The 14,350-nt window shown below is 39.7% G+C and overlaps 1 protein-coding gene across 5 annotated transcripts in view; it reads right to left on the reverse strand.

Annotated features, from left to right (window-relative positions):
- LOC109676529 (neurotrimin) overlaps positions 1–14,350 on the reverse strand; it is a 926,115-nt gene that overhangs the window by 119,770 nt on the left and 791,995 nt on the right. For all 5 annotated transcript variants that reach the window (XM_074066323.1, XM_074066322.1, XM_074066325.1 and 2 more), the window contains one exon: positions 405–530. In XM_074066323.1, the coding sequence (XP_073922424.1) occupies positions 405–530 (126 nt within the window). The remainder of the gene's footprint in view (positions 1–404; positions 531–14,350) is intronic.

Raw genomic sequence — 14,350 nt, forward strand, 5'->3', positions numbered from 1 at the left:
CTTTTAGGAATATGGCCATTTACAGCTCTCATTCCTCATTATGTGTTTGTGTTTCCTATCTCTTAAAGCAACCAGCTGTACAGTGCCACCAGAGCACATCTTTCCATCATCAAACTTGACATATGAAGTTCACCCAGAACATCTTAACCACTATTTCACCCATAGACAGCTGTAATTAATTTCCACAGTACTGGAGAGATACTTAGGTACGAATTCTGAAACCTTAGAGGATGTGGCTGTTTTGCCGAGAACACCACAATTCTCTGCAGATCCATGAGTGTAACATTATCAGGCTACTAGAAATGTAGAACCCTTTGGACTCAGTAGCCAGAACACAACCTCCTGTCTATAACCAACAGTGTTACTGTCTCTTATAACCCAATGCAGCAAGTGGTTGGTCTTACCTTTAGGGGAGATATGTCTCCAGGTGACTGTAGGCTCTGGTCTCCCTGTGGCTATACAGGTGAGGCTGATATTGTTCCCTTCATTAATGGAGATATCAGAAGAAATCTCTACAATTTTGGGAGATACTGTGAAGATAAAAAGACAAAAGAAAAATAAAAATCCTTCTGACACTTTTCTTTCTTGTGTTAAAATGGTAGTTGACAGAATAGCCCAAAGACAGAAATATATGGACGACAGTTGTAAGTGATGAGAAATTATAGGAATTGCTTTAAATATGAAAAATATCTCACCTTGAATTTAGTTTATGTTTCTTCCTGTTTAAACCCAATGTCAAAGCACCCAAATGGGACTAAAGTCTACTGCAATGCTGCACTGTTCCTCTAGCTACACCTTCCTGTCTCTACTCCCATCCTACCCACCTCTAACACATGTCCACGACTCATTCTTCTCACTACATTCAGAGATGGTTTTACATAATGCAATTCTGATCATAGTACCTCTCTGCCCAAACAGCTCCAGTTGCTCCCTATTGCCACCTGATCATCACCAGGTTCCTTATCTTAGCATACAAGGCAGCTCAGAGTCAAGCATCAAACCTAAGTTCACAATGCCATCTCTGTGACCCCAACTCCACTTCCCCACTTTGCATCCCCATACATCATCCACTTTCAATAATTGTGCATGTGCATCTATATTGTTCCTTATATCCTCCCTGGAAATCTTCCAGTTTTCCTTTAAGGCCCAGATCAGATGACACTTTTTTAATTGCAGCCTTCATGACCTCTACACCTCTCAGCTCAAATTTAGTTCTGCTTCTTCATCCACATTCCGAGAATATATTATTCAACCTAATGAGGAACTGAAAATAGCATGTTAGCCATAACACATTCTCTTTCTCTCTTCTTCTTCTTCTTCTTCCCTAAGAGAGGAAATGCTCATCTTAATGGGTAAAATTGGAGCAAGACTCTCACTTCCTTTAGTTTTTTGTTTGGGATCCATGCTTTCTTTTTGAAGTCTACATGCTGCTATGCTCTTCCACTTGTTTTCAGAAGCAGCACCCCACTGATTGGGTGCTGCAGCCCTGTCAGTCACTACATGTGTTCACCTGTCTCAGGCTGGCATCCAAATGCAGAAGCTCATTTTATACTCCACATCCAAACCTACTTCTGAAGTATCAGCTTTACTATTAGTCAATGTGATATTGGGGTCCCTATGTGACTACTCATTTGTCGAATCTGTCAAATGGTTTATAATTCAAGTGGATAAGGTAAAGGTGTCATTTATTGAGCCCCAAACTCCAATCATATATACTTCCCCACTATGTTACATCTCTCACCCTCTACACCATGAGCTTTCTGATGGCCTGAACCATACCTGCTCATCTTTGCACCAACAAAAAAGCTCACAGATATTCATAGGATTGAATTATAATGATTATTCCCAACCTGCTCCATGTTCCCAACTGCCTCAGAGGGGGGATCATTAGTATGTATTATTTCATTCCTACTGATACTGGATTTGATACAGTTTTTGGGAAATAAAATGTCCTCTCCATCCAGTGCTCTTACGTTTCTTCATGGTGTGTTCTTTCCTTGAATGAGTATTCCTGGTCTACCTCTCAGTGCAATTCCAGAGCACATGACTCTGCCAGTACACGATGTGACCTACTCTGCTGGAGAACTCAGGGAGGCTGCATGGATACTTTATTCCAAGGTCAGACTGGTGCAACCCCTAAAATCAGATTGCTTTGGAAATTTCAATGCTTGTCTTATACTTGAAGAGCCTTCTGTTCCATTGCTCACTCATTCTTACTTGTGTTGGAACTTTTCCTCCATGACAGGAGTATCTTCTCTCGACCTTCTTTCCTATATCTCCTTCTCCATCATTTTCCTTCCCTCAGGGTCCTACTTGCATCCAAATGGGTGCAGTCATGTTCATAGTCATGTACTACATGTTTGTCTCCATGTCCTATGATCTCACTGCTGGTATGAGCTCTAAGTGCTTGTCTTTGATTGGACCTACTAGAATTGTCCAAGGCCAAGGAGAATTACCACCCCTTCCATATGCCTTCCACATTCCCAAGGGTTGTTATTTCTCTTTCCTAGGGATCCCATAGCATCAGAATTTCTTCTTTATGCATTTAAATTATTCACGCATTACATTTCTCTTGCCTTTCTTTTTATACTATAAATTATCTGACTAAGCGATGTTAAGTAAGAGCTTTATTCATCTTTTCATTTTCAGCTGTCCTGAATTGGGTGCATAGAGTAAGCACCAATTAATCATTTTTAGATTTAAGTCCACATTGAGCTTCAAATAAAGAAGCAATGTGTGTGTGTGTGTGTGTGTGTGCACTCACAGATACACACACACAAGCACACACATACTTGCAATATCAGAAAGAAATAATGGTACAGAAATAATGGACAATGGATTCAGTGAACACTGTAGAGAATCTCAGGGCTCTACAATCTGAGACTTTTAAGACATAACACTGCAAGTTGTGGTTGCATCATTTAAAAAGCTACATTGGGACTTGCAGGACATAAAGGTAATTGATGAGTTAATGACTGCTTGATTTGCTGACTTCCTGACAGATACAAATTCTAAATTCTCTTAGTTCTCTAATTGTTTAACTGATCTTGCAGAAATAAGGACTTTGATGTATTTTATTCACAGAGCTTTGACGGGAGCATTCTGTTCTCCTGAACTCTTCCCCCAACCCAGACAATTACCTGGTTCCTTGTCCAGCCCATTCTTGGCACCCACACAGCCTTGCTAACTTCTTGGAGGACAGACTGCCTGCAGTGTCTCTGATGGCCTTGCAGACATTGCTTCAGCTGTGCAGGTAAGTAATTTATTGATCTGTAAAGCACTCCAAGATGCTCTGCAAGGGATTATGTCACGCCAACGCCATGCAATAAAATAAAAAATGATGGACTTTGTGAACACAGGGTGATTTAGAGTTTGTAGTTGGAAGTGTACTTAAAGTACATTTTAAGTGGAAATCAGGCTGGGTAATGAATTACTCTTGCTTTGGAAGGGCTTACTGGGAGTTCATTTTCCTGGCTTCTTACATGATAGCTAATCTGCTAATCATACACTAGAGAACAATGGACAGTCCCCAAGTAGGATGGAAGGTGGTTTGGGGCCAGAGTTGTCAGCACACTAAATATATTAAATGAGACAATCACACCTCATGCTTGGAAGAATCATCTAGAATTGTCTCCCCCCACTAGCCATTGGAAAGTATCCAACTCACACGGTAAAAGTTGGAGAAATGCTTGCCACCCTTTCAATGCTGCCTCAGAGTAGAGCATGAAGGAGATAACTGCCCCTGGATGAACTTGAAAGGTAAGTCATTCTCATGGCATGGAGCTGAGGTGATTTGACCAGAGATCCAGTCTCAATTATCATAGGGAAATTGAACAATGATGTTAGGGGATGAAGGTACTAATTTCTAGGTGGCAACTTCTGGTACACTGTCAGTACTCAAAATTGAATTATGGGTTTGGAGTATAGCTTAGTAGTGGAACAAGTCCTCAACACAAAGCCCCTGGTTCAGTCCCCAGCACCGAAAGTAAATAAGTAACTAAATAAGTAAATCACTAGATAAAATAGAACTGATAAGGTAAACACTATGGTTTCAGTTAATTCATATTCATAAGGAACACTATGGTAAATGAGTTAGGGCTACTTATATTTTTATATTGTTTCCATGGATACATTCTTTATCTTCCTTCCCCTCACGCAGGCTGTTAGAAACATACCAGGAGTGTGTGCTTCTTTTAATGCACACACTTACTCACTCTCTTGTCAATATTCACAGATCACTCTCCATTTGCCAGCATTGTACAAACTAAGACACAGTCCTTGTCTGCAAGGATTTCACAATCCAGAGATGTAAAAACAGACACTGATGTCTAACCCTTTAAAGGATTGTGATGTAGAAGAATGGATCAGATGATATGGGACACAGAGTTTAGACTACTAAACCTGCCAGGAGATGGACAGCATGGGAGGTTTCTTAGATAGATGATGATGATTTTAAGCTGATAAGTAAAAAGAAAAGTTAATGAAGTCTGGGAAGGAGAGAAGGAGGGACCTTCTAGGCAAAAGAGACAACATAAGGAAAGCAGCATTAGTAAGACTTTTTTGGCTTTGTATAATTATTAATGAAAGTAATTTCCTTTGGAGACTGGGCCAAAAGTCACTCAACAAATATTTTGGGAATACATGCTATATAAAATTGTATGCTAGGTATGAATGCCATGCAGAAACGTACCAGCTTGCTCGGCTCTCTATGAACTTACAATCTCTCTGGGGAAAGGGTACATAGAAACATTTCAGAGAGTTGAAGACTAAATCAGAATGCATCAGAAAAGCGCATGTGAATGAATGTCAAATGAATGATGCAAACAGTAAGCACTGTAAGCTAGTAGGAGGGAAGCTCACAGTAATTGGGAATGTGGGAGATCATTTCACTTCCCATTAGTATCACTACACAGAAATAAAGGCGTTGTTTCAAGTGGGGCAGAATTATGTTGACCCAGATAGGGAGGCAGAAACCTACCAGGTGCATTAAGGTACAATGTCTACCTATTTCAAGTAGGGATTGTGTCCTGGCCCTAGTAGGTTCCAGCTGGGTGTCTTCAACTTCATTTCTTTATCTCACTGTCTCTTGCCTTCTTCATCTACAAAATGGATCTAATAATTCTACAGAATTATGGAGTTCATGAGATTTTTTTTTAAGATTTAAGAAGGTTTCTGAAATGCACTGAAAGCAGTTCCTGGCAATGTGAAGAGCTCAATAAATGCATTTTAATATTGTATGTGGTTGGTAATATGTGTTGCATTGTCAACACAGAATGAACAGTCAATAAATTTATAGGAATTGATGAAAAATGGGATAGAAGATCAATGAGGTAAAGTAGAGCCAGATTGCAAAACAGCCTGAAGGGCTAGGTCTTGGATTTTAACTTCATCTTATAGGTTATGGCAAGTATTTGAATTTTTTAAAGGAAATGCCATAATTTTTCAAAATTTATTTTAAGAAGAAGAATCTGTTAACCATGTGTCAGAGAAGTGGAATAGGGAGAAACTGGAGTCAGAGAAATATATCTATATGAGTGATGTTCAAAGTGTGGATTAAACTGTTGGCTCTGTAAAGATGGAAAGAAAGCAGTGGATTTGAGCACAATGCCAAGGAAAGCTCATGGACACTTAATGGTGTCTTGAAAGGGGGAGAAGACATCAAGTCAGGCAGGAGAACCGCTTCATTTTACAGATCCCTGGATGCGTATTGGAAATACTTTTGTGGAGAATAGTGGTTTGATTGACTCTGTTTTGATCATGCTAATGGGAAGATGGTGAGGGACATCCAGGTAGAATTACCACCCTGTTAGCAGTTGGAGTTATATGTTCAAAGGTCTAGGGTAAGATCCCAGCTGAGAACACAATTGAAAAGTAAACTGCAGAGGAGTGAGAACTGTAGCCACAAATTAAATCTGCCAAGAGTCGATGGTGCCTTCAAAAAGGTCATCTTTTTTCCCACCACATACGTGCATTTGATGTCTCCTGGCTTTTGAGCTCTGAATCTAGAAAACAAACCATTTATGGAAACAGAAAGCCAAGAAAGTGTTTAGGTTATATTTAGGAAGAAAGACTGAAGCCAACTGAGCCACACTCTTTGGATATAGTCCCCCATTTAATATATTATGTTAAGGATTAATCTGGCTATTACTGGATTTTAATTCAAATGTGTAAATAATTAAATAAGATAATTATTAAAGCAGCATTCTGAAGAACTCCTTCCTTGGTTTTGCTTCCACTGCCCAGGTGTTGAGTTTTAATAATTATGTCATTAATAAATAGCAATTTTCTGTTTGTAGCACACAGTAGATATCCTATTAAGTCCAAATTAAGATGCTTTATTAAGCACTGCATGATCCCGTAGGGCTAAGATTGCCCAGAACTGCCTGCCGGGACCAGGTGACTCCACAGGACACCACATGGATCTGTGTCTCCCCAATGGCTTCCATCACTGCCCACAGCACTTTCTCTCATCTGCTCCTTGGTGAGGATCTTAGAGGCCTGCATCTGCTCAGGACAGTTTTCACAGCCAGACTGTTTTGCTGCTAAGGCCTAGGGACCATTGTCTGACAGAATTAGAAGGACAAATTTGGAGGCCCATGACCTTCCTGGTTTCCAGACTTTGCACACACACATTTACTCCTATGTCAACAGCCTGGTGCAAATGTGCAACCTGGATCAGAAAGCTCTCAAGGATGTAGTTGATTTGTTAGAAATGGATTTAGGTTAAGGTAAAATATACTTGATTGGGACTTTCCTTTTCACATCCAGACTGAACAAAGAGATCAGTCAGCCAGGAGCATGAAGCTAGCTCCTTCTTTGGTCTCAAAGGCCTTCCAAAAAGGCCTCCTCAAAAACCACTTTAAGCACTTCTTTAACTTGCCCTTGCTCTTGATATAACTCAGTCTATTTTATTCTTAAATCTGAGCTCCTCAAAGAAGTCTTTGTTGACTACCTTTTCCAAGAGAGTTTCCACACTGGATTGTTTGCTACATAATTGTTGTTGGGCTCTTTTCTTTCCTTCTTTCTTCCCTCCCTTCATCTATCTCTCCCTCCTTTCCTTTCTTAATGGTGCTGGGAATGGAACACAGGGCCTTGAGATGCTAGGCCAGCACTCTACCACTGAGCTACATCCCTAGCCTGGAATTTTCTAAATAAAATGTAAGTGCCATTGTAAAGGAAGAGGATAACAAGCTATCATGTCTGCTAAAGGTTGTGCTCCACATATATTTTTTGAATGAATGAATGAAAATGTGAATAAATTGAAATAACTGTATATCCTCAAGATCTTTAAGTAGCCTCAAGAACTCTCAGGGCATAGAATAATGATGAGAATTATATCTGTTATATAATAGGTATTATATATATATATATATATATATATATATATATATATATATATATACATATTACCTTCATTTATTTAATTTTTCCCTGCATTAACTTCACAAGTAGATATTATTTCTAAAGAAACCAATTGCCCTGGCTTGCTTTCAATTGAAGGGTTTCCTGAGGCACAGGACTTTCAGTCCTAAAATCAAAATGTTCCAGGTAAATAGGGATACCTTATTCACACTAATTATTTCCCACATCTTACAGATGAGTGTACTAATATTCAGAGGGTTCTTAGAAATTGTTCAAAGACAGACAATTGAAAATTACAATCTTGTGTTTTCTTAAACAATGGATTTTATGGGTGAGAAAAATAACAAATGCATTTGGAATCATGAATGCATCATAAAAAATAAGCAAAGAGACACGACCACATATATATTTGTGGACACATACCCATTGTGAGAATGTGTTATCTATTAGATACTGTACAGAGAGTTTAAGGTCACTGTTGTCTTAAAAGAATCCTATGCAATAGTTCTTTTATTATTCCTATTGACAAATGAAGAAATGAAAGATTAGTGGGATTGTAGTAGTAAGAGTTAAAAGTGGGACCTGAAAGCAGGTTATGAGTGATGCTAACTCTATGTTCTTCTCATAAAGTTTAGTCCAGTAGTTGCCAGACCTCAATGTAGTGCTCCTTGAGTCCTGCTCAACACATCTACCCACATATAGGTTCTGTTCCTTTTACAACTCCATGAGAACATCTGTATGCCTTTAGAATATTTAGCAAAAAGAGCCCTCCTTAATGTTATAAGGTAATGGTATCATATCACATCGATGAGACATTCCATCAGTTTCTTGTTTGGAACTTCCCACATTTGCATACCTATCTCCTCCTCTTCCTTATTCTGTCCTTAAGACATACTAAGGACGTTCTTCTTTCAATGTGCTCTGAACCAGAGAGCTACGGCTCACAGCAGCAGTTTGATCTGAAGCAGCCTTTGTAGCCGCTCCTTCTGGTCACCCATGTGTTCATCAGGGTATCTCTATGATGACAGGGAAATCATCAATTAAGTCCATCAGGACACCCACTGATTGAGGTACCTATTTGGCCTATTTTGACAGAAAAGACTAGTCAGACATTCACTTTCTTCCTTCTTCCCTCTCTCACTCCTTTCCCTTCCTTCCTACTTTCTTTCTTTCCTTTTAAAAAAGGTATTTATAAGATACAATGTACCTTCCAATATTGTAGGATCTGTGAAGTCTTTTTTGATAAAAAGAACTCTAAGCTTCATGTCAGAAAACTAGGTATTAAGCCTAGATCCTCCAATTACTAGCTATTTAAACCTATGTAAATCATTTGACTCTTTGACTATATTAATTATATTAATATAATCTTACCTTCTCAAAATAGATATTTTGTGGATCAGATAAAAGTGGGAAAGCCACATTTTAAGCATAAAATATTACTAAGATGTGATCTATTAGGGTTACTAAAAATATGTACCTCTAGATTCCAACATGAAGAAAAATGCAAACTCTGGGTGTGGTGGGTGTTGGTTACCGCTCCTGTACCCTGTGAGCAGATGCTAGGCAACATGTCAGAGGTACTAAAGGTTTATAGACTATTGGCATCTTGAAGTGAGGGCAGGATCCAGCCTGTGATGGGCAAGAAGACCTGCTCTCCTGCAAGGAAAGTGCTTGCTACCTTCTCTACAATGAAGGGAAGGCCAGACTACAGATACTCAGAATTACAAATGAAAGCTTGAAAATGCAGAAAGCTCTTTAATGATATAACCCCAGGCAGACTGTTATTTCTTTTACCAGAACACTTTTGTCATTTCTTACATCTCATTCTTTCTCTCTCTCTCTTTCCATATTAAAACCATTCATGTTTGCTGGAAAAATCATGAAGCCCTGGGAGAAAATCTAGTGATTTATTTGGGATTAGTCATAAACCAGTGGTTCTGAAGTTTGGAATTTGTTCCTTTCAAGATCAACTGAAATGTGGAAGGAAGTTTTTAAGAGCTCTGCTCCCTGACCCAGTTTAGCCATTCCTGATGGAGACATAGAAGAATAAAGTAAACACCATTCATTCATCACTCCATGCTTCCCTGCTTCTGGGCATATTAGTGTAAATTGAATTTCACAGCACCTACCTGTAACCGTAAGTGCTCCATTATATTGGACACCAACTAGGAAATTGCTAAGAAGTGTCTCTTCATCAATTGTTTCATGTGGGAACCTAAAAGAAGTATTGATAATCATGATATGGGCCTACCACCAAGGTAGGAATGGCTGTGTTCCAGCTTCCAGAATAATGGCACGGGCTTTGGGCTGAGTGCGTGTGGCTGGCTTCCCTGGCCTCCATCACCATCTCCAAACAGACTAACTTCTTAGGAAGCAGTTCATGAAGGGAGGAGAGACAGAGTGGAGAGCACAGGATCTGGGAACACTCACTATGCTGAGCACTTTGGGTGTTGGACATTTGCTGCTTCTTTGCAAATGCCTCCCAGTAAATACTTAGCCATGAGCCCCACTGTGTAGGAAAGAGACTGAAGCCAAGATGGTCTTAGCAACCTGCCCAGGTTCATCATGCAGGTAGCCAGACACATTGCAGATTCTCTAATCAGGTGGCCCTAAAAACTAGCAATCAATATTTACACAAACCAGAATTTCTCCAAAATTAAAATGGTGCTACACTGAAAAGGGAATCAATTAACCTGATCCACTATATGATTTTATGGGGAAGAGGAAAAAAAAAAAGCAAGGATTATGTTTTTTTAGCATTCCTCGTGGAAGAGTATTCATATTTGCTGAGCAACTAAGAAGGACTAAATGTTTTCCATATATTTTCACATTTAATCCAGAGCACTGAAGCTTTAAATAGCCACCGAAGTAGAAAGTGGCCAATGTCAGACTCCAGATCTTCCTACAGAGTTTTGGGGATCAAATTAAATATGTAGATATTCTTGAAAGCACTTAATGACTATTAATCACTCTGAAAAAGAACATGATTCTGATTGAGATAATGCTGAGTTTCATAAATTAGTTTGTTGTTTGAACTTAACTGTTTGCTGGGGGTAAAAAAAAAAAAGCAGCCCTGAATTGCTGACTAGGATTTCTTTGTCCTACCTAGCAGCCTAGCAACATCTTTTGACCTGCTTGAATTCTTCACATCCATCTAGGAGACAGGAGCTGGAAAGATGTTTCTGAACCCTCCAGCTTCTAATTTATCCTCATCAGGAGTTGTCTGTCCCTGCAGCTCCCCTCTGCCATAGCCTTTGAAACTCCATTACAGGGCCTCTTTATGCTGTTTCTTTGCTGTCTTGGCATGTGACATCTTACTATAGCTCCCTCTTCCCAAAGTAAGAAGGTACTCAGGTCTATGAAACCCAGGTGGCCAGTTCAAGTATGCTATGTAATGGAAGCTTCCATATCTGAGACTCAGTCAGCTCCTCCTGTCTTCTACAGGGACTTTGTACAAGCTCCAAAATATCATTGCAGGATGGAGATGAGATCCTATCAAGCTTAGGATGCTCTATGGGGCCAACTGTGTCAGGGACTCTAGATATATTTCATTTCCAATGGTTATGGCTCCTCTGTGTCACTTTATTTTCAATAGGGGACATTTTTCTCCAAATTCAGGAATTCATTAGGTAAATCATCCCTTTGAATGTTTTTGCTTCTGTTTAGAAATTCATCTGGAGAAAAAATCCTTTTTATACAGTAGTGTGTGCCATCACCCTGCCCCAGGATGAACTTCATACTTCTGTATTTTGATATAATACAAGTAAACAGATATATAAATATGTATGCATATTTCACCATTATCTCATGGACTCCTGGCCATCCTTTGTTCATATTCTCCTTCTACCTTTAAGAGATGCTCAGGTACCAAGTATTCCTCTCTGCCAGGCTGCTTCATCTAGGTCAGACAGAGGCCAATCAGGTAGAGATGGAGCCCCTGCCCCCAGTGGTCCCCACTCTCAGTACTGCAGATGCCTGCATCTCTACTCTGTCAGTCTGCTGGCTGCCAACAGTGCCAAGCTCACTTACATTCTCAGTTGTCTTGATGGTGTCATTGATACTTTAATTCTTAATTGCTTAAAAGTACTAGTAGTTAGGCACTCAAACACAAGCTATAAAACCATATGCAGAAGGAATTATGCTGACTGCAGTAAGAAGGTCATGGCTAAGTCCTCACCAGCCCCCATCCCTTGACTGCAGTAGGATGCAAACAATTTCATAGATTTTTCTCTTTCCTCTCAAATACCTTCAAGGTTGAGTTCAGAGAGAGGGTAGTTGGCCCTTTGGGGAGTTTCTGCCTCTCTCCAGCAGTAGAGTACTGATATTCCTTATGCCAGAATGGAAACTTGAGTTATACCCTCACACATGTGACCAAGATCTTTGGGAATGTCTTATGGAAGTCAAGAAACATCTCATTATCTGAACTTGAATCCCCAAACCCTGGAGATGGTCCCACTGCTGTCCAATGTTACTTGGCAACTGACTTTTGTTCTGAGTCCTTATTGCCACTAAATCCCTCATAAAGGTTATGGCTGGAGAACAGATCAACATGAAGCTTCTTCCCCTTTCACATCAGGGGTAGAGATGCTGGCTGATGTTAAGCTACAAGTTCTCAGTGAGAGCCGCAGCTGTGTGAATCCCCTGTGAGATGTCACAGTGCTGGAGCAAGAGAAGGGGCACAGTTAGGGAAGGAAAAAATTTCAACATGACTCCTTGTTAATACAAAGCTTGTCAAACACATCACCTAGAAATACCGAATGTCTTTATTAGATTCTTTTATCTCCCCCCGAGATTGGAGGGAGGCACCAGTTGCTTCTCAGTAGAGATGTCATCATCCAGAAACTAATTAAAGGCTATGCAGGAAGCTGGGGCTCTCACACGCCTGAGAACAAAATGCATTAGCAAGCGAAGTAAAAAAAATTACAAGTGAACTTTATATCGAAAAGGGCAAGTTGGGAATTTGACAATAACTCTTCTTTCTCCCTCATCAACTCCCAGCAGGTGAAAGAGAACCCATCAGTATGTCAATGAATCTTGCCACAAGGCCATCTGCTACCAGCATGACTCAGGGAAGGATTTCTCCTGTCTGGGCACCAAGGGCTGGAGAGTGCCTGACCATTATGGTAAATGCAGTTGTGTGGGTTTCATGTTAGCATCTACTTTTATAATTGAGAACGGCCAAAGATGTGCATTTCTAAACAACATTTATTTACTTGTGCCATTCCATCCAAAATGTGTTCAACTATAGCAAAGCATACAGAAGCAGATACTGTGCCTCATGCCTGACAAAAGCTCAGAACCTAAGTCCCTTGTTATCTTTAACAGTGGAATAAACGTCTGTATTCACTAGGTGAGCATTTCTACTCTACTATGCTTTGCAATCAACAAAAATCTCTACCTGCCATTCCATCCTATTCTGCTGATGTTTTGTGATCTTTCATGTTTTGTTACTCATAGTTGTGCATACAATAAAATTCAAAAACCCAGGGTTTGCTATTCAAGAACCTTTACCATTTATCCCTAATCCCACAACCACTCTAAACTATGATGTTCCAGCAATAACATATCTTGCCACTTTCCTGACTTCATATCTTGGTTTGTAATATTTTTCTGCTTTATATCCTACACCACTCTGGCTCCTGAGTGCCACTGCCTGAATCATAAGTTATCCTTTGGTTATAGATATATGCTTATTGTTATCTACTAGCTTTTGATAAACATTGCCTGAATGACTGATAGAGAATGAACGAATGGATGCAAACATCAAATGTTTGATGGCTCCTTTTACCCAGTGAAAAAAGTTTAAAGCCTGTTTGACATATCAGGCCACCTTGCCTCTACTTACCTTTCTACTCTCCTCTGAAGGGACTCGTGATTCTTGGCCAAACAGCACAATTTCTCTCTATCTAAATGACTTAATTTATACTAAAGGCCATCTGCAAATATCCAGAATATCCATCACAGCCAAGAACTCAGGCTTTGGTTCTAAGACTCAAACTCTAGTCCTAGATCTGCTATCCATTACACACACACACACACACACACATACACACACACACATTCAACTTTATTGTGGTAAAATATACATCACAAAATTTACCATCTTTTCCATTTTAAGTGTACAGTTCAATTATTAAATGCATATTTCTGATACATTTAATTTCCCAGTGTTCTCATCTGCAAAATGCATATTATAATAACACACTAAAAGGTGATTATGATAAGTGATTTACATAGTTTATGTAGTACCTAGCATGCCAAGGGATCAAAAACAGAATCAAACACACAAACATGTGTGCTCACTGTTCTAGCTAGAATCACTTTCCCCTATCTCTGTGAAACCAGATTCAAGGTCCTACATCTGGTTCAATCTAATGAGTCATTCTCTGTCTTGTTATTATTTAATCTTTCAGCAACATTTGACCTTGACCTCCCTTTTCTTCTTTGGCTTGGTAATATCACACTATCCTTCTTTTCCTCTTCCCCTACTGACCACTGCTCCTCAGTGTCAAACTCTTAATGGCTTGCAGACTGTTATACTTCCTGACCATGGATCCTCTCCTCTAAGTGATGCTGTCTCCCACCCTACCTGTGCCTCTAACTACCACCATATAATCCTGGTTACTAAGGAGGTTATGCCCCCAGCCCTCCCTCTCCTTTGAGAGTATATACTATATATTCTCATACATAAAGTACTGGATTCCACACTTAAGAGTTATGTGGACATGGTCTTCTGAATCCCCCCCTCTGTAAAAAGGATGATATGATAATGGCTCTTCCCATAGGAATATTCTGGAGTCAGTGAATCTGTACACGTAAAGAGCTTAGAACAATACTAAGTACATGCACTTGCTAAAGCAAATACACTTACTATGTTCCAAACAGAGTCCTTGATTCCCCTTCTCCTTACCTCAACCCCCCTCCTATAATATTCCCCATCATAATAAATCACACAATAACTTATCTGATTGCTCATGACAAAGAGCAG

Source organism: Castor canadensis, chromosome 2 (genome assembly GCF_047511655.1).
Source record: "Castor canadensis chromosome 2, mCasCan1.hap1v2, whole genome shotgun sequence".
NCBI lineage: Eukaryota > Metazoa > Chordata > Mammalia > Rodentia > Castoridae > Castor > Castor canadensis.